The sequence below is a fragment of the Apteryx rowi genome, unplaced genomic scaffold (genome assembly GCF_003343035.1).
Source record: "Apteryx rowi isolate R43461 unplaced genomic scaffold, aptRow1 scaffold_27, whole genome shotgun sequence".
Taxonomy (NCBI): Eukaryota; Metazoa; Chordata; class Aves; order Apterygiformes; family Apterygidae; genus Apteryx; species Apteryx rowi.
This window is the reverse complement of record NW_020449085.1, coordinates 2,127,073-2,149,089: the sequence shown is the minus strand read 5'-3', so window position 1 is coordinate 2,149,089 and position 22,017 is coordinate 2,127,073. Positions and strand designations below refer to the sequence as shown.

Below are 22,017 nucleotides of genomic sequence, written 5' to 3'. Positions count from 1 at the left end.
AAGGCAGCGCCCGGAGCAGCCTTCCTCCGCCGGCCCCGGCGCCCCCGCGCTGCCCCGCTCCGCGCCGGGGCGGCCTCGGTCGCGGCGAGGGGAGGCGAGCGTGCGGCTGCCGCTTCCTCGGAGGCAGGGGGGCGTTAAGATGGTGAAAGCTCCCCGGGCGAGAGGGGCTCCGCGGACGCCAGGCCACCAGACTAGGGGGGAGCAGGATGGACAGAGGCGTTGTGGCGGCGAGCCGAGGCCGGTAGGGAAGGATGAACTCCCGCACCTCCCAGGACAGGCAGCCCAGCGGAGACCCCAGCAGCAGCGGCAGCAACTGTAGCAGCAGCAAGAGCAACTGCGAGAGGGAGCGCATCCGGAGCCGCATGAAAATGGTGATCGGGCAACTGGAAGGCATCTTGCAGGAGCTCAAGGAGGTGGCCAAGGAGCTCCGGGAGGTAGGAGAGCCCGGGGCTGGGGCAATGCTCGATGCCACGTCCCCAGGGGGGATCCGGTGTGCGTGCATGGGGCGCGCTGGCAGGTCGCGTTCCCCTCCGAGCAGCCGGTATGTCATCAGCCGGCACGGGGTGCGCGGGCAATTGCACACCCTGCAGGTGACGCGGCCCCGCTCCCCGCTCTCCTCCGCGCCCGAGCGAGCCCTTCACCCGGGTCTGCGAGGCGCCCGGTGCCCCTGCCGTGCCCGGGACGCGTCTGCCTCCAGGGCCGGGCTGGGGGCTGCAGAGCTCCRTCCGACGCGGGGTCAGCTGAGGCAGCGGTGCAGCGCCGGCCGCGAGCGACCTGGAGTCGGCAGGGTGGCACCGCCTGGCTGTTTTGCAGCATGCAATTTCCAAAAATGGGGAAAGGCCACAGCGTGCAAAACCGCTCGTTGACCTTGACTCCAAGCAGCCGCTTGGTTTGTCCGCGGCTGGGCCGCTCGGCGGAAGGCGCTGGGTCGAGCACCCAGCGGGTGCTGGCGCTGGAAGGGGCACCCTGGGTCGCGGAATTGGCCCCAGCAAACATCCCCCCGGTGCCGCCTGTGTTTGTGCCGAACGCGTAGTCTCGTGGCGGGGCCCGCGCTGTGCTGGGGGCTTTGGGGGTGTTTGCCGTGCCCCTGCTGAAACCAGGGAGGTGGGTGGGGGCGACGGGTCCCCCGTGCCGGTGGCCTGGGAGGGCCTGCTTGGCCGAAGGCAGCTGGGTGTCGCGCGGCCTCGGAGGGAGCCCACCCTCCGTGGCGTTGCAGAGGGCACCCGAAAAGGCTGGCATCCGGGTGCTGAGGTGTGCCGTCGGACGCGAGCGGGAATCTGCGTAGCCTCCGAGATGCTGAGTACTGCGGAGAAGGTCTCTAACCAGGTGGTGCCACCCCAGCTCCCCGACCCGGTGATTCCCCTCTTTGCCCGGACCCCACGGTCACGCCGCAGGAGCGCCCTTCTCGCTCCCTCCGGCCAAAGCCGCCCGGGAGCGCGTGCAGGGAGCCGGGTTTGCAGGGGGGCTGCAGGCTGGTGGCAGTGCCCAGAGCAGGGGGCATGCATGGATGTTTACCGTAATGCAAAAAAGTGAGTAGCTGTCCTATAGTTTGGCTGTTGGGATGCATTTCTGCTGCTTCCTCTTAGAACGAAAATATATAAAAATATTTTGTGTATAAATATATATATACACACACACACACACACACACACACACACAGAAGCGTGGCTGGAGTTTCCTGCCGCTGCAGAAGCACAACAACATTTGTTTGCTTGGTAATTTAATGCTGTTGTGGCTCAAAGCTTGGGCCACAAGTCTCCGAAGCCGGGGGGAGAAGGGGACCCGGACGTGACTGATGATTTCGGATGCTTCTGCACAAGCCGTGAACGGCAGCCGCTCGGTAGCCTTGAGCAGAACTTGACAGCTTGCTTTTGGCAGCGGGGCGCGTGTGCGCGTACGCGTATGTGCACCAGATGCACGGACTGAGCCAAACATGCGCAGGTTATTTCCAGAGCCGTGTGAAGCATCACCTCTCTGCRGGAAGCGGCCCACATTGCGGGAGCGCTCCGGGGCTTCCTGGCATCTTGCCCGTCGTGCGCCAGTGTGCAGGCGGGTGGGAAGCCGGGCCGGGGCCCGGCACCCCGACCCCACCGGCAGCTGGAGCGGAGGAGCCCGGTACCCAGGGTCTTTCCGGTAGAGCCCTGGAGGGGATGCAGAGCTTTACCAGCCCRGCAAGGGGATGCAGGTGAAGCAAACGTTTGCATGGGCATCTCCGGGGCAAAGCCTTACTTACCCCTCGGCGATGCTCAGCAAGAGGCTGTATTCATGCAGGAAGGGGCCGGGAGACACCAGGCAGCAGTGGCTGCTCCAGAGGCAGAGACACCAGGAGAGATGCTCTGGCCAAGGGCACATGCGTCAGGTTGGCGGGGTCCTCCCGAGCCTCCTGGTGTGGGGGTTTTATCATCCCCTTCTCCCCCGTTTGCCCTGCAGATGCTTCGGTGCCTGGAAGCGATGGAAAGCAGTGAGGTCAACGCAGTGGGAGAGGACTCGGGGGAAGGTGCAGGGCTGGAGGACCCCGCTCCGGGTCCACTGCCCTCCGCCTTCGATTGCTTCCTCGCACCCATGCGCCGACCCAGCCGTCGCGCCGTGCCGCGGCCCTGGAGCGTCAGGGGAGGCTGCTGCAAGGCGCCGGGGAGCCCGCGGGGTGGAAAGCGCCCGGCTCGATAGGGAGCAGCGCGACTTCAGAGCGAGCAGCGCCCGTTAGGCTGCGTTAGCAAGCCGGGCTCATGGGATCCCCAAAATCCGCCGCACCCTCGGCCATGGCGGGGGTCCTGGGGGAGCTGCCGCAATAAGGGCCGGGTCTTCGGCGAGACTCCCAGCGCCACCGGGAGCAACGCCCACGAGCCGGAGGTGACATCTCCTGGCCTGAAGTGCCCCGGTGTCCCCYGAGGGACGCAGCGTGTCCTTGGGGATGGCTGCACTTCATCCCTGGCGTTGGAGGGAGGCCACCGCTCCGGGAAAGTCGGCTGCGGGCAGGATCCCGCCATGCCCCGGAAACCCCAGGGCTGCCTGGATGAGGGAGCTGTGTCTCCCCAGCAGTGCCTGCAAGGACTTGACCCGGCTCTGGCAGAGCCCAAGGTTTCCTCTTGTCCTCCAGCAAAAAACAAACCCCATTAAATAAACCAAAAAGGCCCCGGACTCTTGTAATATCGATGAGGGAACCCAGAGCCTCTTCAGCAAATCTTTGAAGGATTAAAAAATAATAGAAAAAATAAAGAAATCAGAAGGCAGAGCTATTTTCCATCTAGCCCGAGCTCCCTTCACACCGCTCCAAGGGCGTAAAGAGGCCTTTAAAATGGAGCGAAGGTAATTTATGCCCACTTTAATGTCCCTTGCATATAGGGCCATAGATTTTTAAGGCCAGATGGGACCATTATGCTCATACGATCATCTCTCCTGCAGAGCATGGCRAGGGATAAGGGAGACCTGGGGGATGGTGTTGGACAAGTCTCTCGCTTTCCATTTTGCGAGCGAGATTGAGCGCTGGCACGTCAGTGCTGCGCCTTCTGCAGAAGGGAGCTCGGTCTCCCACCGCAGGACCCCCAGCAAAGCAACACCTGCTTGAACCAAGACAGCAAGTTCAGTAGGAGCCTGCGGTCCAGGGTTTAACCCTTGCTGAGCTCRCCCCATCCGCGCTGTCCTTGCCCAAGAGTCCTGTCCTGTAACTGCATCGCAGTTGTTCCGGTGGCAGCGGAGCCCCGTTAGACTGCACTCCTGCAGTGCACGGTGCTGCACAGGCCTGTGCTTGCAGCAAGCTCTTCTGCTGATGGAAGTGAGGCGCAGAGAGGGTTTTCCAGATGTGGGGGGGATGCAGGATGCCCAGGTCTGGTTTCTGGGTTCCCCCTCCAGCCTGCAGCGGGCTCAAAGGGTGCTGGGATGGGAAATACCTGGCAAGTCAGCTTTTGCTTTCCTGCTCCGTTTCAAAGGCGATTTCTTGCAGCTCGCTGCCCCGTCCGACTTCCAGCCCCGTCTCAGATGGCATGCTGGCGCCTGGTGGGGTCACGGACACCCAGCCAGGAGGGTGTTTTAAGTAACAAGCCCGCGGAGCCAGGCTGATCTGGCCTCGCGTGCCCCAGGTGAGCTGGGTTTGGCTGCCGGCTTCGCCACCGGTTTGCGGCTTGTCCTTCCCGTCACTCGTTCAGGTCTCACGGGCCTCCCTCCTTCCCACTGCGCGTCAGCAGAGCGAGCCRGGGTCTCCATCCATCTGCTGGGGCTGGAAAGCCCTCGGGCCCCTGTGCCGCGTCCTCGGCGCAGCTCGGCCGCCCAAACCCTCCTGGCGCGCCATCCGGGGCGCGCCGGGTCCCCGTCTTAGCTGGGAGAGGAGAGGGAGAGGGGCGCCTCGCGCCCGCCTGCAGCCCCAACACTGACTCAGCTCTCACGGTCGCGGGTGGGARGAGGCAGACTGGGTGTGTTGCTGTACTTCTGCCAAAAACCCTGCCAGCTCTGGGGGTGGGTGCAAGTTGCGAGCCAGCCCCGTGGCGGCGGCAGGAGCCGTCCCTGCCGGGGAGCTCCGGCGTGCTTCCTGCTGGCGCTGCGGKTCGCCCAGGCGGCCCGTCTACCGGCACGTCTCGGAGCAGAGGGAAGAGGTGGCCCGAGGACGCAGGGGAGGCAGCTCTTGGAGTCCCCTGGTGACATCTTTGGGGTAAGAGGCTCTGGCAGCTGTGCCAGACCCAAGGAAGAGGAGCACTGGAGGGTCGTAGAGCTGAGCTGGGCCCAGCAGGTTCTCACGCTTCAGTGCCTCCAGGCTGGTGGAGCCTGCTCAGCCTCTGCTGAATGCTTCTTTGGGCTACAGACCACCATCGTGCGCCCCGCTCTGCCCCAGCTCCGTGGGAATGCTACCCAACTGCTGGGAAAGGGCATCTGTGGAGAGCTGGCAGCGTGCAAGCCAAGGGGCCGAGCTCAGCCCTGCCTCACGAGGTGGCTTCTCCGTGAGGTGCCATGAAGTGGTATAGTCCAGAGGGGACTTTGGCCCATGGCATCATCCCTGGACACCAGCGATGGCCCAAGCTGTCTCTGTCCAGCTGTAGCTGCCCAAGAGGAGTCCCTCGTAGCACAGAGCTACTCAGCCAAGGTGACCTTGAGCCTGGCCRCCAGGGCTTCACTGGAGAGGGGTCCTAAAGTTTAACTGTTCTAAGCAACTTCTGCAGTGCTCCCATAAAACTTCATGGCAAAAACAATCATGGCAATTGAATTTATACAGTGCTGTATAAAACTCGGTGCAACAGCAGGCGCTGGAAACACCACGCAGCGGCACAAATGCTCTCCGTGCAGGTGGCTGCGGTCCGAGCACCAATGGTTTTTGGGGCCCAGTGACTCCAAAAAAACACCACAGCAAGGCAAGCCCAGGGAAACTCCCTCCTGGGGCACTACCAGGGTGCTTTGGGAACACGGGAGTGTCATGCAAACAGTCGTCAGCAGCCGGAAAGACTTACCGTTTTGGTGCTGCAGATTTGGTCGTTGCAGACCAAGGCACAGGAAGGAATTAGCAAACTGAAGGAATCACCTTGCAGCATCCCAGGCACGCAGAGATCCAGTTTTCTCTGTCCCTCCCAGTACCGAGCAGGCATTGGGTTTTAGAGGCTTTGGAAATTCAGCTCCTTGTTTTGTGAATCAATCAGAGCGTGAGCGCATGCGAGCGAGTTATGTGGAAATCTCTTCCAAGCCCACCCAGAAAAGTATATGGTAGACACCGGATGGCAAATTGTAAGCTCTAGGAAATTAGCCCAGTGAAAGAAAAAATAAGCACCTGTGTTTCTCTACCTCGCACTCAGCGATTCTCTTCTTTGGCTGGAGTCGCCTCCCTCTGCCCAGCTGAAAGCAAGAACGAGCTCCCTCGAGCCAGAGCCGCTTCTGCCTGCTGCTGACGGGCCTGGGGGTTTCTGTGACGAGCGCAAGGCAGGGCTGGATTTTGGAGACTGCAGTGTGTGTCGTTCTGCACCAGGCTGGGTATTGAGCCGTGGGTCCCAGGCAGCCGGGAGATGCCTCCTGTCTGCCTGCTAAGGAGAAAATGCACGATTGGCACTGCTGGTTTTGCTGTGAAGCCTTTGTGTTTTGGGAGATGAGGCCACCTCAAAATCCACCTTGCAGAGGAGAGCTGTGCCCACACATCAGCAGTGTGTTGTGGAGATAGCACAGGAAGGTTGTGGGACCATCAGTATCTCCGCATTCAGGTGTCCCAGCCCCATGGGGTGTCCCGTGCCAGCTTCTGAACCCCAAAGGTGGTGTCAGCCAAGCTGGACAGAGAGGGAGAGGTCTCAGGTTTCTAGCAGCTTCCTGGAAACAAGCAGTTGGATGGAAAGACGGTATTAACATTCCTGGGGGGGAATTCCCAGCTAGCAGCAGCACATCCATTGGTGCTCCTATCTCTCAGGCACTGAAGTAAGGCAGGCGGGAGAGCACAGGCACCCTGCCTGCTGACGGAGCAAGGGCCGGCGGCTCCCTGCCGGAGAGGAGCCAAGGCAGCCCCCTCCCCGGCAGGGCACAGGCCCATAGGGTCTGTGCACGGTGGGCAGAGCCAGGTGCTGGTAGCAGGTCCATTGACACGGCAAGCGATGAACTAGGGCCATCCAGGGAGTCCAGCGAGGAGTAAAAGGAGATGGGGCTAAAGACAGGCCAGGGAACAAGCTACCATGAACATCTGAGAGCCTATCCAGGAGAGGACCTACCTGCAGCACTGATCCAAGGTCCAGCCAGGGTGCAGGGACAGGGCTAGGGACAGGCACCCCTGCAGCACATCCCAGGCAGAGGCTGAAGCCCCAGGCTGAGCTAAATGGTCTCCTGGGCCATGGGCAGGGGGTGGGTGGGGGTCCCAGGTGGGGCTGGTCAGGGCCATTAACGACTGTTAGCACCTTCAGGGCCCTGAGACTTGCAACTCTTTGTTTATTGTTTTGCCCAGGTTGCTTTTTATCGAAAGTTTTAGGAAACAGCCCTTGGAAAAGGGCTATTGTGTCCAGTCAGTACCTGCATGGTCCTCTTCTCCTGGGAGCTCTGGGGTCAGCTGCAGTGAGAAATCAGAGCGGTGGCAATCATCAAAGACCACAGGGGCCGAGGCTACTGGAAAGCCACGGCGTAGCACCACGGCCGAGCGAGCAGGCTGGGGGCTTGGGCGATGGCAAGAGACACCAGTGCTCAGTGGGGGGAGAGGGACAGAGCCTCCCATCTGATTTACCTGATCAGATGAACACGAGGGGCTGCCAGGTTTCCCATGGGATTTAGGAGCCCCCAGGAAGCACTCGGCGGACGAGCTGCACTGCGGCAGCCACCTGGTCCTGCTGCAAGCACAGCACTCTGCTCGCCTGCCCGGGGAGGTCTCCTGCAGACACCGGGGTGGCGAAAAGAGCAGCAAGTGCAGAAAACACCCCCAGGCCCTGGGAAGGGTGGAGGGACATCCTGCCCTGGGCTGGCCCAGGTCCTGGCTGCTCCATGGCAAGGTGCATTAAGGTCTTCCGCAACAACTGAATTATCCTAGTGCTGTTCCAAACCATCTCTAAGCTTTTTGTGTTTTTTGGGGGGGTTATCTGGTCATCAGGGCCATCAAGAGTTGCCAAGAAGGGGGGAGGCCAAAGCTGCATTTGCTTTTGTGGTTTGCAGGTGCCTGATATCCAGAAAGACCCCTGGCTGCACGGTATAGCCTCGGGTGGTAGCACGCAGCAAAGCTCAGCTCTTGGAGTTGTCACGGCAGGCTGAATGCTGGGCGCGAGGCAAGCGAGGCCACCACGGGACTTTGAACGTGTCCGTTTGTGCAGCTTTCTCCTCTGTCTGGGGCTTTGCTGGTGTGTTTGGTGGGGTGTCCCGTGCAGTAGCGGATCCCCATGATTGACAGTTGCTAAGCACATCCAACCCCAAATCCCGCCCGTGGAGCCTAAAAACCTCCCCCAAGCAATGGTCAGGGGCCCTTGGTATCCTTCTGCTTCCTGGAGATTTTGCAAAGCCCTGGCGGGAGGATCTGGGTGACTCCTCACCATGGGGTGGCTGATGGCTTTGCAGGTCCGCAGGGGACAGACCAGTCTCCCTTAACCACACAGGCTTTGGCTTTACCTTTGCAAAAAAACCCAACAACAACAAAAAACAAAAACACGCCAACAAAAACGCTGTGCAGGCATGAGTGCTTTTACGCCAGGRTAATTCCTGCTCTGCCGCCGTTCACCAGCTCCTCGCGCAGCCAGCTCTGGCTCAGATAAGGCATTTTTTTGGTCCATCCCTGCTTCAGCAGCAATTTTGAGTCGCAGCCTCAGCTTGTAGTGGATAACTTGGATTGCAGGATACTCCGGCCAGGGAGGTGCGCTGGGCTCCGGCCGGGAAACGGGCCCGGCCCCGGGGAAGCTGCACGTCGGGAGCAGCACCCGGCTCTCCTGGGCCCCCGAGCCTCGTCCCCGCTGCTCGCCGGCACCCGGCTAGCTCCGCCGGCCCCGAGACAGCAGGCGACCGCGCGGTTTGGGACCAGAGCTGCTTCGCGGGGGACCTCCGGCCCAGGAGTCCGCTTTAATCCCCTCCCGCTCCCCCGGCACCCTCTGCTGAGAGTGATTCCCATCTGAATGCCGGTAAATCTCCGGGGTTGTTTTACATGTCCATTTTATTCAGGATGATGTTTTACCAGTTTTCTTTTCTCCCACTCTCCTCTCCCCCTCCCTCTCGCTTGCCTTTTGTGTATATAATTATTCCCCAGCACTCCAAGACAGGGCTGTATTATGTGCGGGGAAAATGATTATTAAATCTTTGACTGAAATCGCACACTGGAAGTACAATCACGCAGGAGGCAGGGACTGGAGGCGCTTCCGCCGAGCCGTTCGCACCCYGGCTGCCTCCCGCTCCCCTCCCGCCTGCCGGCCTGGCCCGGGCCCCACACGTGGGGGAAAGGGTCATGCCCCGCATAGGAAAAAACACCGGGAGCTCCCCACCATCCTCCCGGTGAGCCAGGCAAAGGCACTGCCAGGCCCAGGCACTGCCAGGCCCAAGCCCCTTCCCATCCCCGGGGCATCGGTTTGACCRGCGCGGGAAACCAACCGCGGGAAATATTTGGAGGGGACTAAAGGAAATAACCCGACCCATCTTTATCCCCCTGCGTAATACGTTAGCGGTCTGGATACAGCCTCTCAATCCCCCTACACCTCCATGCTGCGGGGACGGGCGCTGTCTCACCCCAGCATCCCCCGGGTACCACCGRGCACCGGAGCAGCAGCAGGATCCGCCAGGTCTCCACGCGTGGTAAAGCGGCTCCGGGAGGTTCCCCAGCTACCGTTTTCAGCGCTGTCTCAAGGTCTTTGGTGGAAGGAAGATCCGAAAATGCTACCATTATGATAAATACCTTAATAATGTTGTAATCAATAGGTGATTAGCCGCAAATGCTTTGAAAAGTTCACGGGAAGAAGGCAGCTTATTATTCTAATAACACATTTTAGAGAGCTATGTGATGATTTTCAACTATTTAGCGGCTGATGATACGGCAAATGATCTAGAGGTCTGTGRTGCACGGGAACAGACAACAGGGCACAATCATTTATACGTGTTGGCTCAGGGAGAGAGGCCCCTGCAACCCTGCTTTCCTTGGCTTGCTTGCAAGCGAGCTCCGATTAATCATTTATTCGCTATTAAATATTTACTCACCTTACCTTCTCTGGAAAGCGTTTTGGGCAACGTGGGAAGGCCCCTTCGCTGGAAAAGTTTGGCTGCTCGGTTGCAGGGGGGCTTTCGGGGGTGGCTGAAGTTGCTATCTTCCCAGCAGAGGAGCGAGGTAGGAGCTGGTTTTCGAGGAAACGGTGCCAGGCGCCTTGGGGCTGACTTGAAGGCGCCGTGCCCGGTGGCATTGCCTTGGGAATGGGGTTTTCTGCCTGGGCCACGTGGGCCCATTGCAGCTCCCTCCGTGCTCGGCCCACAGCGAGGCAGATCGGGGCCAGCATGGGAAGCAGTCATGTGGGCTGCCTGGGGAACRGCCCGCAGAAACCGCTCTTCCCTCTGCCCCCAGCACGAGCGAGCTTTTCTCTTTTTGCACGGTGGTGGGGAGCATCGCGTGCCCCTTTTGAYGGATGGGGATGTGCATTTGAGATGCTCCAGTTCCTGAAAGGACCATCTGAAATCCCCGAGAGCAGCTGGCAGGCCTGGAGGCACCCTACAGGCACTCAGCACACCTGGACTTCAGGTCTGGGGTGCCCTGCATTGGAGTTTTTGTACAACCAATGTCCCCGAGATCAGAGCCGCGTGGGAGAAGGTGCAGCCACCACCTGAGCTCCCAACCCAACGCTCCCGGCACTGCCCTGTGCTGAGCCCAGGAAGCCTGCACAGTTCCCCTGCATTTTATTGCAATGTCYTCTAAAGGAAGAGTCCCCAGTCTGGCGGGGGGGGAATAGTTGTTTTGCTGTGGGTTGGGAAAACGCAATTGCACTCTCCGTCCTTGGTTTGCAGCCCATTCTCACGCCATCTGCCAGCTTTTCTGGTGAGCAGCGCACTGCCGACACTGCCTCTCGCTGTGTGAAGTGCAGTCCCTCCCGATTTTCGAAGTGAAGCCCCCACCAAAACGGAGACACTGCTATGGAAAAAAGTACGTTTCAACAAGCCATGATTTTTCCAGCCAAAAAAAAAAAAGCCATTGAAGAATTCCCAGGCAGCCGGCAGGTGCCCGGCACCCCGTCCTCCCGCCCTCGCAGGGCAGTGGAGCAGCGGCCCCTTTTTGATCATCTCCTTCTGCAGCCCATCCTCTCCTGTAGTCAGAGCAATACGTATTATCAATTACCACCTGCACGGCTCTTCACTGGAGCTGATGAATCCATGCAGCCCATTCAGATGAAGCCTTTGAAGTCCCATCTCTTCCTCCCGCATTGTCCGCTGACTCTCTAGTGGCTTCTCGAGTTTTGAAGAGAATTAGCCTGTGAATAGGAAAGAGAGTGGCCAAAATGTCCAAATTCAAGCCACCAAACCTAACTCGCAGCTAGAGACCCAAGTGGAAGCTGCCTGATTTACAGCTGAGCTGATTACTTAAACTCTCATTAAAAAAATGTTCCAGCTGTTCAACATCTGGAGCAACCCAGGTATCCAGCTGGGGAAGGAAGTAGCCAATTTGGGACATCCAGGCTTTTATCATAAAAACTCCTGGCTCCCAGTGCTGTTTGAGGGTGTGRGGACCATACCCAAGCCCCCAGGGAGCCCACCCTAGGTCTCACACTGGCAGGGYGAGCAGGTGCTTAAAGATCTTCTCATGAAGGTCTTGAGACAGAAGGGAAAAGGTTTACTTGAAAACTCAGTGATGGAATTGTAGGTCACAGAGTGGCCAAAAGGGAAGGGCATGGAGTTAAAAGTATCTGGCATTTGTAATTACCAGGTGCCAGGCTTGTGGCAATGGTCATGGAGATGGGGAGAAGGCGATGGCCTCCTCTGCAGGTCTTGCTGTGTGGACAAGGACGCGGGGTGGATGGAGGAAGCCAGCGCTGTGGCCAGGCTGGCCTGTTCCAGCCAGCAATGCAATGGCTTTTCTCACTGTGTCAGCAGGGCTCCCAGTTCCCAAAAATACCTCTCCCAGATGGGCTAAATGGTGCAAGTTAGTTCTTCAGGCCTGGGACACTGCCAGGCTTGTACCTGCCCTTCCCTGTCCTGGAGAGAGTTTTCTCCGGGAGGAGGAGGGTGACAGCTACATCACAGTGGCTGTGATGGTTCACTGAAACACGTAACATCTGGTCAGAGAGCAGGACATGCTGCCGCAGGACTCGCTGCTGCAAGGAGCCCGCACAGGGCTCCAGCCCATGTGTGGGCACTACTGAGATCCACACGATCACAGTGGACAGGAACAAAAATGCAGAAAGAGACATTAAACCCTGTGCTTTGGGACTGACGGTGATCTCTCGAGATGAGGATGAAACCTGCGGAGAAGTGCTTTCTCTGGGGGTCCCTCCRTGCCCATGGGTGGACACACTGCCCAGCCAGGGTCCTCAGAGCAGCATCTCCCAGGTGGTCAGGCTGCAGAAACAGGTGGGAAATCCCAGCTGCACAGCTCCATCCTGCCTTCCCCAGGAGTTGTCCCATGCAGTCACTCAGTCCCATAAGCCGAGCGGGAAATGACTGGATCCACCTYGTGTCCCAACTGGGCCAGCTCAGGCGTTTCTCACAGGGTGGTAATGGAGCATCGTGGTTTCAGAAGAAGGTGGCACGGGGGCTTTTTCCTCCAGGCTGCAGCCTGAGGAAGGCAGGCAAAGGCAGAAAGAGCCRTGGTTTCTCCCTTCTCCGGGGAAGGGTTGCAGGAGCTGGCTGCTGCAGTGAAGAGAGGCTGTAGGAAGCRAGCTAGGCACCTCCCATACTCCATTCGCATCACGTCCTCCCCCTCCGTCGCTCCCGACACTCCGCCGAGAGGCTCCCGCAGCCTGGGTGGGGGTGCACGAAATGGGCCCACCACCTCCACCCCCAGCCTGGGCCAGGACCCCAGCGCCCACATGACATGGATGGGGGCTCTCCCACACCGGGTCCCCTTTCTCCTGCAGCTGGGGGAAACCTCCCATGCCTGGGTTCCCAACCCGTGCTGGGCAGACAGGGAATCTGGGTCTGGCCTGCAGGTCCATCCTTCACCCTCAGCTTCATCTCTCCCAGGCCTGTCACCAGGGGTGGCAGATAAGGGACACATGCCTGGATCCTCCCTCCTCTGTGGTCTCGCTCATGTAATCTGCTGTCTCCGGTAGCTGCCAAAATTGGCACTCACAGAAGCCTCTAGTCTCAGAGGGGGAAACTGAGGCACAGAGCAGGGACAGGTTCTGCCCAGGTGCTCCAAGATGGGGTCAGACCCCACGGCATTTCATCCCTTGTTGCGAGCAGCAGGACACGCTCTTCCCCCAGCACTGCGCGGGCAGTTCGCCGGATGCTCAGTATGAAGCTAAGCAGCGACTCGCATTAAGGGGTTTAGCCGGAGGGTGTCACCCCCGCGGCCATCCTTGGAAATAAGCGGGCTGTTAGGGACCCGTGCGGGGAGGAAAGCTCTGGTCTTCGGGGTGGGGACGGGCTGGGCAGCTCTGCAGTTTTGCTTCGCGCCATCTCCGCAGCACTCCAGCGACGGCAGGGTCCGCAGGCACCCGATCCCGTCCCTTCGCCCGCGCTCTGCCTTGCACCGGCTCTTCCTCCTGCTGCGCCAGGCTCGGTGCTGGGGGAGATTGTTATTTAGGTGAACGAAAACATCGCAGTGCCGGGCTGGTTCCTCCTTCCTGCCCTTTTCAGGGCAAGGATGAATTGCCCACTGCGTGCTTGCAAGCGGGGGGGATGAGCAGAGTTACCCCGCCAAGGGTGGGACGAGCCCTCCCGCAGCTCCGCCGGGGATGGAGCGATCCCGGTCCCCTGCGCAGACGGTGCAGTACCACCTCTGCGCTCACCCAGCCTTCGCGGGAACAAAACCGCTCAAAGCAGCGTTGAGCATTACAGTGCCAAAACGGTGCAAGATAAACATCAGAAAGGCCGGGAGCTGTCAGACTTTGGGATTTAAGCCGATCTCTAAGTAGCTGCAAACAAGGTGAAGCCTAAAGGCGAGGGAAGAGGAGGGCATCGCCCTTTTGGCACCCAGGGGTCACCYGGTGGCACATGCAGGGACAGCCCGGCTCTCCTCTCCGTTCGCAGGCGACAGAGCCACCCCTTACCTTCACGGGCAGCGAGACCTTCGCCGGGGTCTCGCCAGAGACCCCCCAGCCCAGGCGGGGGAGAGGGGCTGGCGTCCGTCCCCTGCTCCCCCGGCTCCAGCGATGATCATCTCCGCTGAAAGACTCTGACGGTCTGCCCTGCCGTGGGAAGGAGAACAGCAGGGAGGAAAGACCAAATCCTACTTTACATTTAAATCCAGGCCTCAGCAGGTACCAAGTGTCACATAGGTACTTAATACCCCACCACCACCCGGTTAAAATAGAAGGAGCCAGGAGAGCGCTCCTAAAAATAGCCCGGAGCGAGCCGCGGCTGATGTGACACTAATCCCTGCATGCCGCTGTGGGGACAGGGAGGAGCACAGGTGCCGGTGGCTCGCACGGGAGCTGGCGGTGGGGAAGGAGATGGGGAGACGTGCTTTGTCCCTGCGCCACAAAGCCCAAATCCCAGCCTCCAGCCAGTGCCCCTGGGAACACGCGCTGACATGCTGAGAGCCCTCAGCCCCGACCCTTTTAATTAAGGGGGGGGTAGGAAAAAACTCCCCCATTGCTGCCAGGAGGGAGGGACCTGCCGGATTCAACTCGCTGGATTTTGGAGGTCCAGGGGTAAAGCGCTGGGAGAAGTTTCTCCTGAACCTGGTGCTGTAATTGCTGGTCTGAGAAGCAACTGGGGCAGAGCCTTCCCAAAACGGAGGTGATCTCATTTTAGCCGAGGGTTTCGGTGAAACCATTTTCTGCCTTATTAAAAAATAATAATAGCTGGGTGTTTCCCAGGGACAGCTCGTTTCTCCGTTTTCCCAATTCCTTTTTGTCACTGCAAGAGAAGAGGTCACATGCTCTTCCCCCCACCCCTTTTTCTCAAGTTTCTCCCCTTCTCCCTCAAAGGGAAAAAAAGGGGGAGGGGGGAAGAGGGATGGCTGGGCAATGGGAACAGAAGCAATTGTCTTTTCTAACTTGGAAAGTTTCTTGCAGATGCTGGGGTCACACAGTGTCTGCTGGCTGGGAGGCTCAAACAGGGGTCCCACTTGGCTGACAGCAGCCTTCAAAGCCAAAGCATTACTGTGAGACACCTTCTAGCGAAGGACCAATTAACCCCTGCCAGCCCTTCCTGGGCTGCTTGTGCAGACAAGGGTCAAACAGGCAAAAAAGAGAAAATCCAAGTCAATGGGAGAGGGAGAAAAGCTTAGGTAAAGCACGTGTGTACTTACACACACACACTTTCCACTGTCGCATGGTGGCCCCGTCCGAGAGCAGCAAGAGCAGGGCTGCCCTCAAGGGGGATGAGCCAGGAGGGACCAGCCACAGGGTCTATCAACAGCCCCAGATGCAGCAAGCGATGAACCAGGTCTACAGGCCACCCAGGAGACAGGACCAGAGACAGAACTTGAGACAAGCTACTTGCAATGCAGGGCTGAGGTCCATCCAGGAGACAGGGCTGGAGACAAGGCTATGACATAGGCCCACAGTCCATCCAGGAGACAGGGCTGTAGAAAAGACTACACATACATCCAAGGGGTCCATCCAGGAGATGAGCTACTTACAGCACAGGTCCAAGGTCCATCCAGGACACAAGGGCAGAAACAGGCACCCCACAGCAGAGCTCAGAAAGGCAAATGAGGCCCCACCTGAGCTTAAATGGGCYCCTGGGCCCCTGGGCAGGAGGTGGGTRGAGGTCCCAGGTGGGGCTGGTCAGGGCCATTAATGCATGCTAGTGCCCTCGGGGCCCTGACAGCCCCTGGCATCTCCAAAAAGGGGCTTTGCTCCTCCTCTCTGAGTGCTTAGGGCCTGATGGTTGGAGTGCTCCTCTAATTTCCAACCAGAACTTGATCCTGGCAAGGTTGCACCCCTTCTTCCCTGGAAAGATGTTGTCCTACCTTATATTGCCGCAGTGTTACTGGCCAACATGCTCCTAGACAGCAGTCCTTGGCACCTTGGCCCAGATTTTCCTGGTGAGACAAACCCGAGCAACTCCTGGATGCCCCAAGTGCTGCCCTCCCCATCTGCACCGCTCAGGGACACCGGCCAGGCTGGCGGCTGGCCCCGCTGGTGGCCCAGGCGCCATGGCAGGAACGCAGCAGCAAGCCAGCAGCCCACACCACCTGCTCACCGCATGTGCCAGCCCGGTGCTCTCATCAAGGTCAAGAAAAACTGCAGCCTAGGATTGTTTTTTTTTTCCCGAGCGTATCCGTACCACGTCACCGGGATTTTGTGTAGGAGCAGCTGGGGCAGGGCATCCTTCCCTGCCAGGGACTGGGGTGGCCAAGGGGGGAGTGAAGGGAGCTCCCCTCCCTCCCCCGCCCTATTTGCTGGAAATAGGGACCACGCCAGTGTGGATTTGCCCTTGCTATGGCCAGGGCAGGACCTGCTCTGCCCGAGGCTGGAGGTGAGGTGCTGGCACAGCACCCCAAGGGGACACATGGAGGAGCTGAGCGTCAGGGCAAGCAAGCAAGAGTGGGTCCAGCAGTGCGGCTACCCCTCTGCCCCGGGGCCAAGGGACACCCCGCTTGCAAAGAGGGGACGTTCGCCAGCCTCTGCTGGGAGCCTCAGGGAGGGCAGGGAAGGAGGAGCATTTAGGGAGGGCAGCGGCAGGGCAGGAGGCAGAGCCCCGGCAGCCCGCGGCCAAGGGCAGCAGGAGAGCTGTGCTGCGACAGGTCCTGCCTGCGGTCAGCAGGGCTCATTTCTGCCGCGATCGGCTGCTGTGAACGTTGCTTTGCTTCGCCCTTTGCAGGTCCAAGGACAGTACTTCCTTCCTTCAGTCCTTCCTTCCTTCCATCCTTCCTTCCTTCTTTCCTTCAGTCCTTCCTTCCTTCCATCCTTACTTCTTTCCTTTAGTCCTTCCTTCCTTGCTTTCTTCCTTTCTTCCTTCCATCCTTCCTTCCACCCATCCATCCTTCCTTCCATCCTTCCTTCTTTCCTTCCTTTTTCCCATCTTTGGGTCCCTCCTTCTGTCCTTCCTTTCTTTCCAATTGGAAAACTCATGGTTTATTTCCACCAGGAAAGAAGGAGCTAGGAAAGAGCAGGGGAAGGAGAAGGAAGGGAAGAGAAAGGCAGTAATGAAAACTAACAAGCAAAAYRTTTGTGCTCAGAGAAACTGCCTGAAAAATGCCAGCAAAAGTGCTTTTTTGYTACCAAATGATGGGTGTTCAGGGAGGGCTGGGGAGTAGCTGTAGCAAAAATAATCTCAGGGCAGCAGTGCGAGATGTGGAGCTGGATTTAGCCGGGAGGAGGACACGGCATCCCGTGGGAGGACCCAGGGAGCCAGGGAGCTGCTGGGCTCCTCCGAAGTGACCACCCTGACGCTGAGCCGGGGCTTGGGGAGCTGGTGTCCTTAATGGGCCTCCTGCTAACAAGCTTTTCCCTTTATAGCTTTGCTTCCCTTTATGTTGGGAAAGGTTCAACCCTGGAAAGGAGGCCCCAAGCAACTATGGGATTGCAAAGGAGAAGTTGGGGGGGGGTGGACGATTCAGTCACTGCAACACTGGGCCAAGACATCCGTGCTTAATTGCAGGCAGCCAAGCATCCATTCCTGAGCATAACCTGTCCTTGTGTCCATCCAGCAAACTCCTGGCTGGATGGAGGGATTGCCACAAGCAATGTGCCCACCAAAAGTGCCCGTGTTCAGGGCAGAGGTTCTTACCCGATCAAAAGTCCAAGGTGTCGCYTCACTTTGACAGAATCCGGGCAAACTCTCCCCAAAGCACTCCTGGCCAACGAGGGGGCCACAGCACCACCGTGCCTGCTGTTGTTCAGAGTTTGCAGGGTAAAACGCCGGCATCGAAGCGAGCCTGAGGTGCTTGCGCACGCAGACGCCCATGCCGGGGTGAAATGCAGAATGCGGCACCGGGCGCACAASTGGGTGCAAGCGAGGGCGAGTGCCAGCACTCCTGGGTCCTCATCTCCACTGCCGTGCCGTTGCGGCAGGCAAATCCCTTTGCTCCCCAAGCCGCGATGCCGACTCTGCCTTTACGGGGTTGGAGAGGGGCRTCCGTCTGGCAGCCGCTTTGCGAGGAGCCGGGGCAGCGTTGAGCGCAGCCGCGAGGCGACCAGCCCGTTGCCGCTGCTGCCGTCCGGTCTGCACAGGGGCGATGTGTGTCCCCCCCTGCCCAAGGCTGACGGGGTGCRAGCCTGGGGCTCGGCCCCCCCCACCCCATCTGCCTCGGCCCCCCGCCAGGCTGGCGGTGCTCTCGGCAAGGAGGGCACAGGCCCTCTGCCAGCTCCCCCGGAGAGGCGAGCGCGGAGGGGGGCAGGAAATCCAGCCACCCTGCCAAAAATATGCACTTAAAAGTGCTGCTGATTTTAATTTTCGCTTCGTGTGCTGCCTCCCACATAAGAGAAATGCCACACACACACGCACACACACACACACACACACACACACGCACACACAGACGCACGCGCGCACACGGAGCCGTACGGAAATATCAGCCAAGAAATAACACGCTTCACCCGGAGGCAAAGCGAAGGCAAGGCTCGGCGCAGACGTAACGCCAGCGGGTGCTTGGGTGGAAACGGGGAGGGGGGTATTGCTCAGCCCCTGCGTGAGCCTGGGCAGGATTAGTCCCCRGCTGTGCTCGGGGCCTGGCAGATCCGGCCTGAAAGCCCTCGTCCGCCGAGGGTGCGTCGGGTGCGCTAGGCGGGGGGGGTGAAGTCGAGGGTGGTGGATCGGAGCCCTGCAGAGCCGACCGCCCGCGGGCTCGCCGCGGCGCCGGGTGCTGCCCAGCCGAGGCACGGGGACAGCCCTGCCCCGGCCAGGTGCGGGCAGAGGGCCGGGAGCGCTTCTGCCCCCCCCCCCCCGTTTCGCGGGCAGGGGAGCGGATGCACGGAGGAGTCGCTCAGGTCCGCGCAGGGCCTCGGGCTGAGCCGGGAAGGCGACCCAGCTGTCCGACCATCTGCTCGGCGCCTTGCGAGCCCCCTCGTCCTCCCGCTGCAGCCCGCCGCGCCTGTGCCGCCTCTCCCCCGCCCGGCTCTGCCCGTTCGGCCGTCCCCGCCGCACGGAGCCGTGGTGCCCGAGCTCCTCGCTGTGCTCCCGCATGCCGGCGCGGCGCCGTGTCTCCGTGCGCACGGCACAGCGGGAGTGCAGCGATTTGCCCCCATTGCCAGGGAGCCGAGCAAGGTTGGGATCCAGCTTGCCAGGTCCCCCTGCATCCCATCTTCTCCCACTGCTGGAGATGAGAGCAGACTGGGAGGTGATGCTGCCTGCCTCGCTCCTCACTCAGCGCTCAGCGCCCTGCTCCGTCCCTGACCCGACCACTGCTGGTCCAGCGGGAAGATCCAGCAGCACATCCTGGTGGGAAAAGGTTCAGTTGTCCTGCAAACTTGAGCTCAGGGGCCATCTTCTGCAGTTACAGCCTGCCCACGCTGAGCTGACGGTGTCCGTTAGCTTGTTCTGCATTTCCCCCCATCACGCTCAGCATCAGCATCATCCCTCCCAGTTCRGTTCGGGCAGGTGTGGTTCAATTAGTTTGTCTCCAAGTGGGTTTTTGCTATGCATCATGCCAAAATCATGGGGGAGTAGTGAGACTCACATCGCTGGTCCACGAAGGTCCCTTGATCCTTGTGAAACGCCCAGCGGTGGCTCTGAGGTGGCTGACAACTTGCTTCTGAACAGCTTTATGGTTCTCTAATCTGGAAGCAGGACCCCCGTTCTTTGAATCAGAATTAAAAGCCATGAGACCACTTGTCAAGGTCTTCTACTGGTGCCCTGCTCATGTTTGCCAGGAGAGAGCGGGCCCTCTTGTTAGCGAAAGCAGTCTAAATCAAGTCGTGATCAAAACAAATATCTTGCTTTAATTAACTGGAGGATGTGCAGGTGTTCATGAGATAAGTGCTATGAAAGTTCAACAACTTGATCTGTATTTGCGAAGGGAAAAACCCTGTTCCAAGCTTGGCATCTGCTTCTGATCATACCCTTCAGACTGATACTGCAGTAGCTAACAACATCTTTAGGGACTCATGACGCCAGTTGAAAATTTTTAGCAAACAACTTCTCATCTCCAGAAACCACACTTTCCATGATCAACATGTCTCATGTCATTCAGAAAACGGCTTTTATGTAAACAAAAGAATTGAAGGGGGATGTCCAAATGGCGATGACCCTGTTACTTTAGAAAGCCCCCCCGAACACCTACCTTCCCTGAAGGTGCTGAGCAAATACCAAATCCGGGGACTATAACTTTCTTCCAGATTTCACTTTGTTCTGATCTATAGTCCTGACTCCAAAAATAAATGCACAATTATCCTAYAAAAGCAAATATCTTGACCTTAAAAGTGATATTCAAGAACACATCACAGCATTAGCAGAATGACAGCTAATGTAATCGTGAACAACAACTGAACATCTCAGCAAATCTGAGCAGAGTTTGTTCTCCATCAAATCAAGATGTCTGGYGAAGACCAAGGCCCTGACTTGAGCCTTCACAGAAAAGTGACCTCTTGGTTCTCTCTGACTGAACCTCTGTCCAGGACAGCTGACCAAGGCTTGTAATAGACACATATTTCCCAGTCCCTTCTGTGGTGGCAAACGTCCTGGTGAGCCACCCAGACTTCCTCTGGGCAAGGCCATGCTGCCACRTTCACCCATCACAGGAGCTGGTGTGCTTCACGGGTGAAGTCACTGCACCAAAACTTCTGTCCCTTCCTACCGAGTTGGGTCTCCTCGTGCTTGTAGGCAGCTATGGCCATGGACCCGGACCCCAGGAGACTGCAGGACAGCGCCATTCCCAGAGCCCCGTGTCTGAGAGAGGGCCACCCCCAGTGAAGGTGCGCGAGGAGCCACTTGGGGGGAGCTGTGGGGCAGGAGAAATGGGGCACCTGCACCCAGTGCCACGGCTAGGCACTCGGCGAGGGGGGCGTAGCACTGGCTGCCCGACCCAGCGATCAGGAGCACGTCCACGCTTTACATCTAGCCCCTCTTTAACCTATTTCTCCACCTGGGCAGGCGTGCTGCCRCCTTCTCTTGGGGCACGCAGGCCTCTTCCACCATCTGTAGCCCCTGAGGTGCCTCCAGGGCCTTGGGCAGCGCTTCGTGGCCATCTGCTCAGGCGGTTTGCAGCGGTCCTGGGTATCCAGAGAGCTTGTGCAAGGAGTTAAGCGTTGCCCGACGAGCGGAGGGAGGGCAGGAAGCCCAGGCACGGGCCGGCTGGTTCGCTTCCGGGCCTTGGGAGGCTCCGGGCGACCCCCGGACACAGGGGTGGCCAACCTGCAGCTCCTGATGGTCACGCTCGGCTCCGCGCTGGCGCTCGCTGGGGGCCCACCACGGGCGCTGAGGCTGCCTGGTCGCCCTGAGGCCCAGCTGTACCCCGGCACGTCCGCCTGTCCTCGCCAGCAAGGACCTACGGAAAACAGCCCTCGCTGGGGTGGAGCTCGAGCTCCCGGGCACCTGCTCTCGGCCACGGGCCGAGCGAGTGGCCGGGGGCTCTGCTTTTTATTCCTGCAGCGGCCTCGGAACCGCGAGCCGCCAGGCTCCGCGCAAGCTGGAACGGGAACTAGGACATGACGGTCTATTGTGTTAAATTTTTAAGGGCTTGTTTTATTCATGCCCGAGAAGCGACTGCCGCGGCGTGCTCCCGGCCCGCCCCGCGCCAGCGCGTGTCCCCGCCGCGGTCCGCGCTGCGCGGGGCGTCCGGCTCCCTCGGCAGCGCTTGTCGCGGCACTGCAGCAGGCCCGGCTGGAGGTCGAGACGCGCAGGGACATGGGGACGGGGCACGCCGCCGGCACGCTCGGACGGCAGCCCCGTCTCAGGGGACGCGCGCCCGGCAGCACAGGAGCGCCGGCGGGGAGAGACGGGCGCTGCGGGTCCAACCCGCTCCCTGTCCCCCGGGCTCCGGTGCTTAGTAATGGCATAAGCAGCTGCTGGGCGGCCCGTGCCAGGGAGAGAGGATTTGGGACTGAGCTGCCTCCTCCCCTCGGTTCCTGCTGGGGGATCCCCGGAGCAGCTCCCGGCTTCTCCTCCCTGCCGAGAGCCGCCCTACCTGGCTCCGCTGAGAGCGGGGCTGAGACCCTCCCAGCTCATCTCACGGGTGGCGGCCACGGGGTGTGGGCGAGCCGGGCTCGACGTCTCCGGGCCAGCGACGGAGGGGCGCACGGCCGGCGGAGCGGGGTGTCGGGAGCCCCCGGGGCGGGCGCAGGGGGCCGGGGCCGCTCGCCCACCCGCCCGCCCGCGCTGCCCGCCCTGTCCGCCCCGCAGGTGGTGAGCCAGATCGACCGGCTGACGTCGGATTTCGAGTTCGAGCTGGAGCCGGACGACTGGACCACGGCGACGGCGAGCAGCACGTCGAGCAGCGAGAAGGGCGGCGGCGGCGGCGGCGGCGGCGGCGGCGGCAGCGCGGAGCTGGGCCAGCTGGACCTGCTCGCCTCCGACATCCTCTCCGACAGCTGGGAGTTCTGCTCCTTCCTGGAGGCCTCCACCCCCTCGGACTCGGGC

At 59.9% G+C, this 22,017-nt stretch overlaps 1 protein-coding gene across 1 annotated transcript in view; it reads left to right on the top strand.

Moving 5' to 3' along the window:
- Window positions 1-251: 251 nt before the first annotated feature.
- Window positions 252-22,017, top strand: part of INSYN1 (inhibitory synaptic factor 1) — a 27,004-nt gene continuing 5,238 nt past the window's right edge. The window contains exons 1-2 of the mRNA XM_026068363.1: window positions 252-434; window positions 21,781-22,015. Coding sequence (XP_025924148.1) covers window positions 252-434; window positions 21,781-22,015 — 418 coding nt within the window. The remainder of the gene's footprint in view (window positions 435-21,780; window positions 22,016-22,017) is intronic.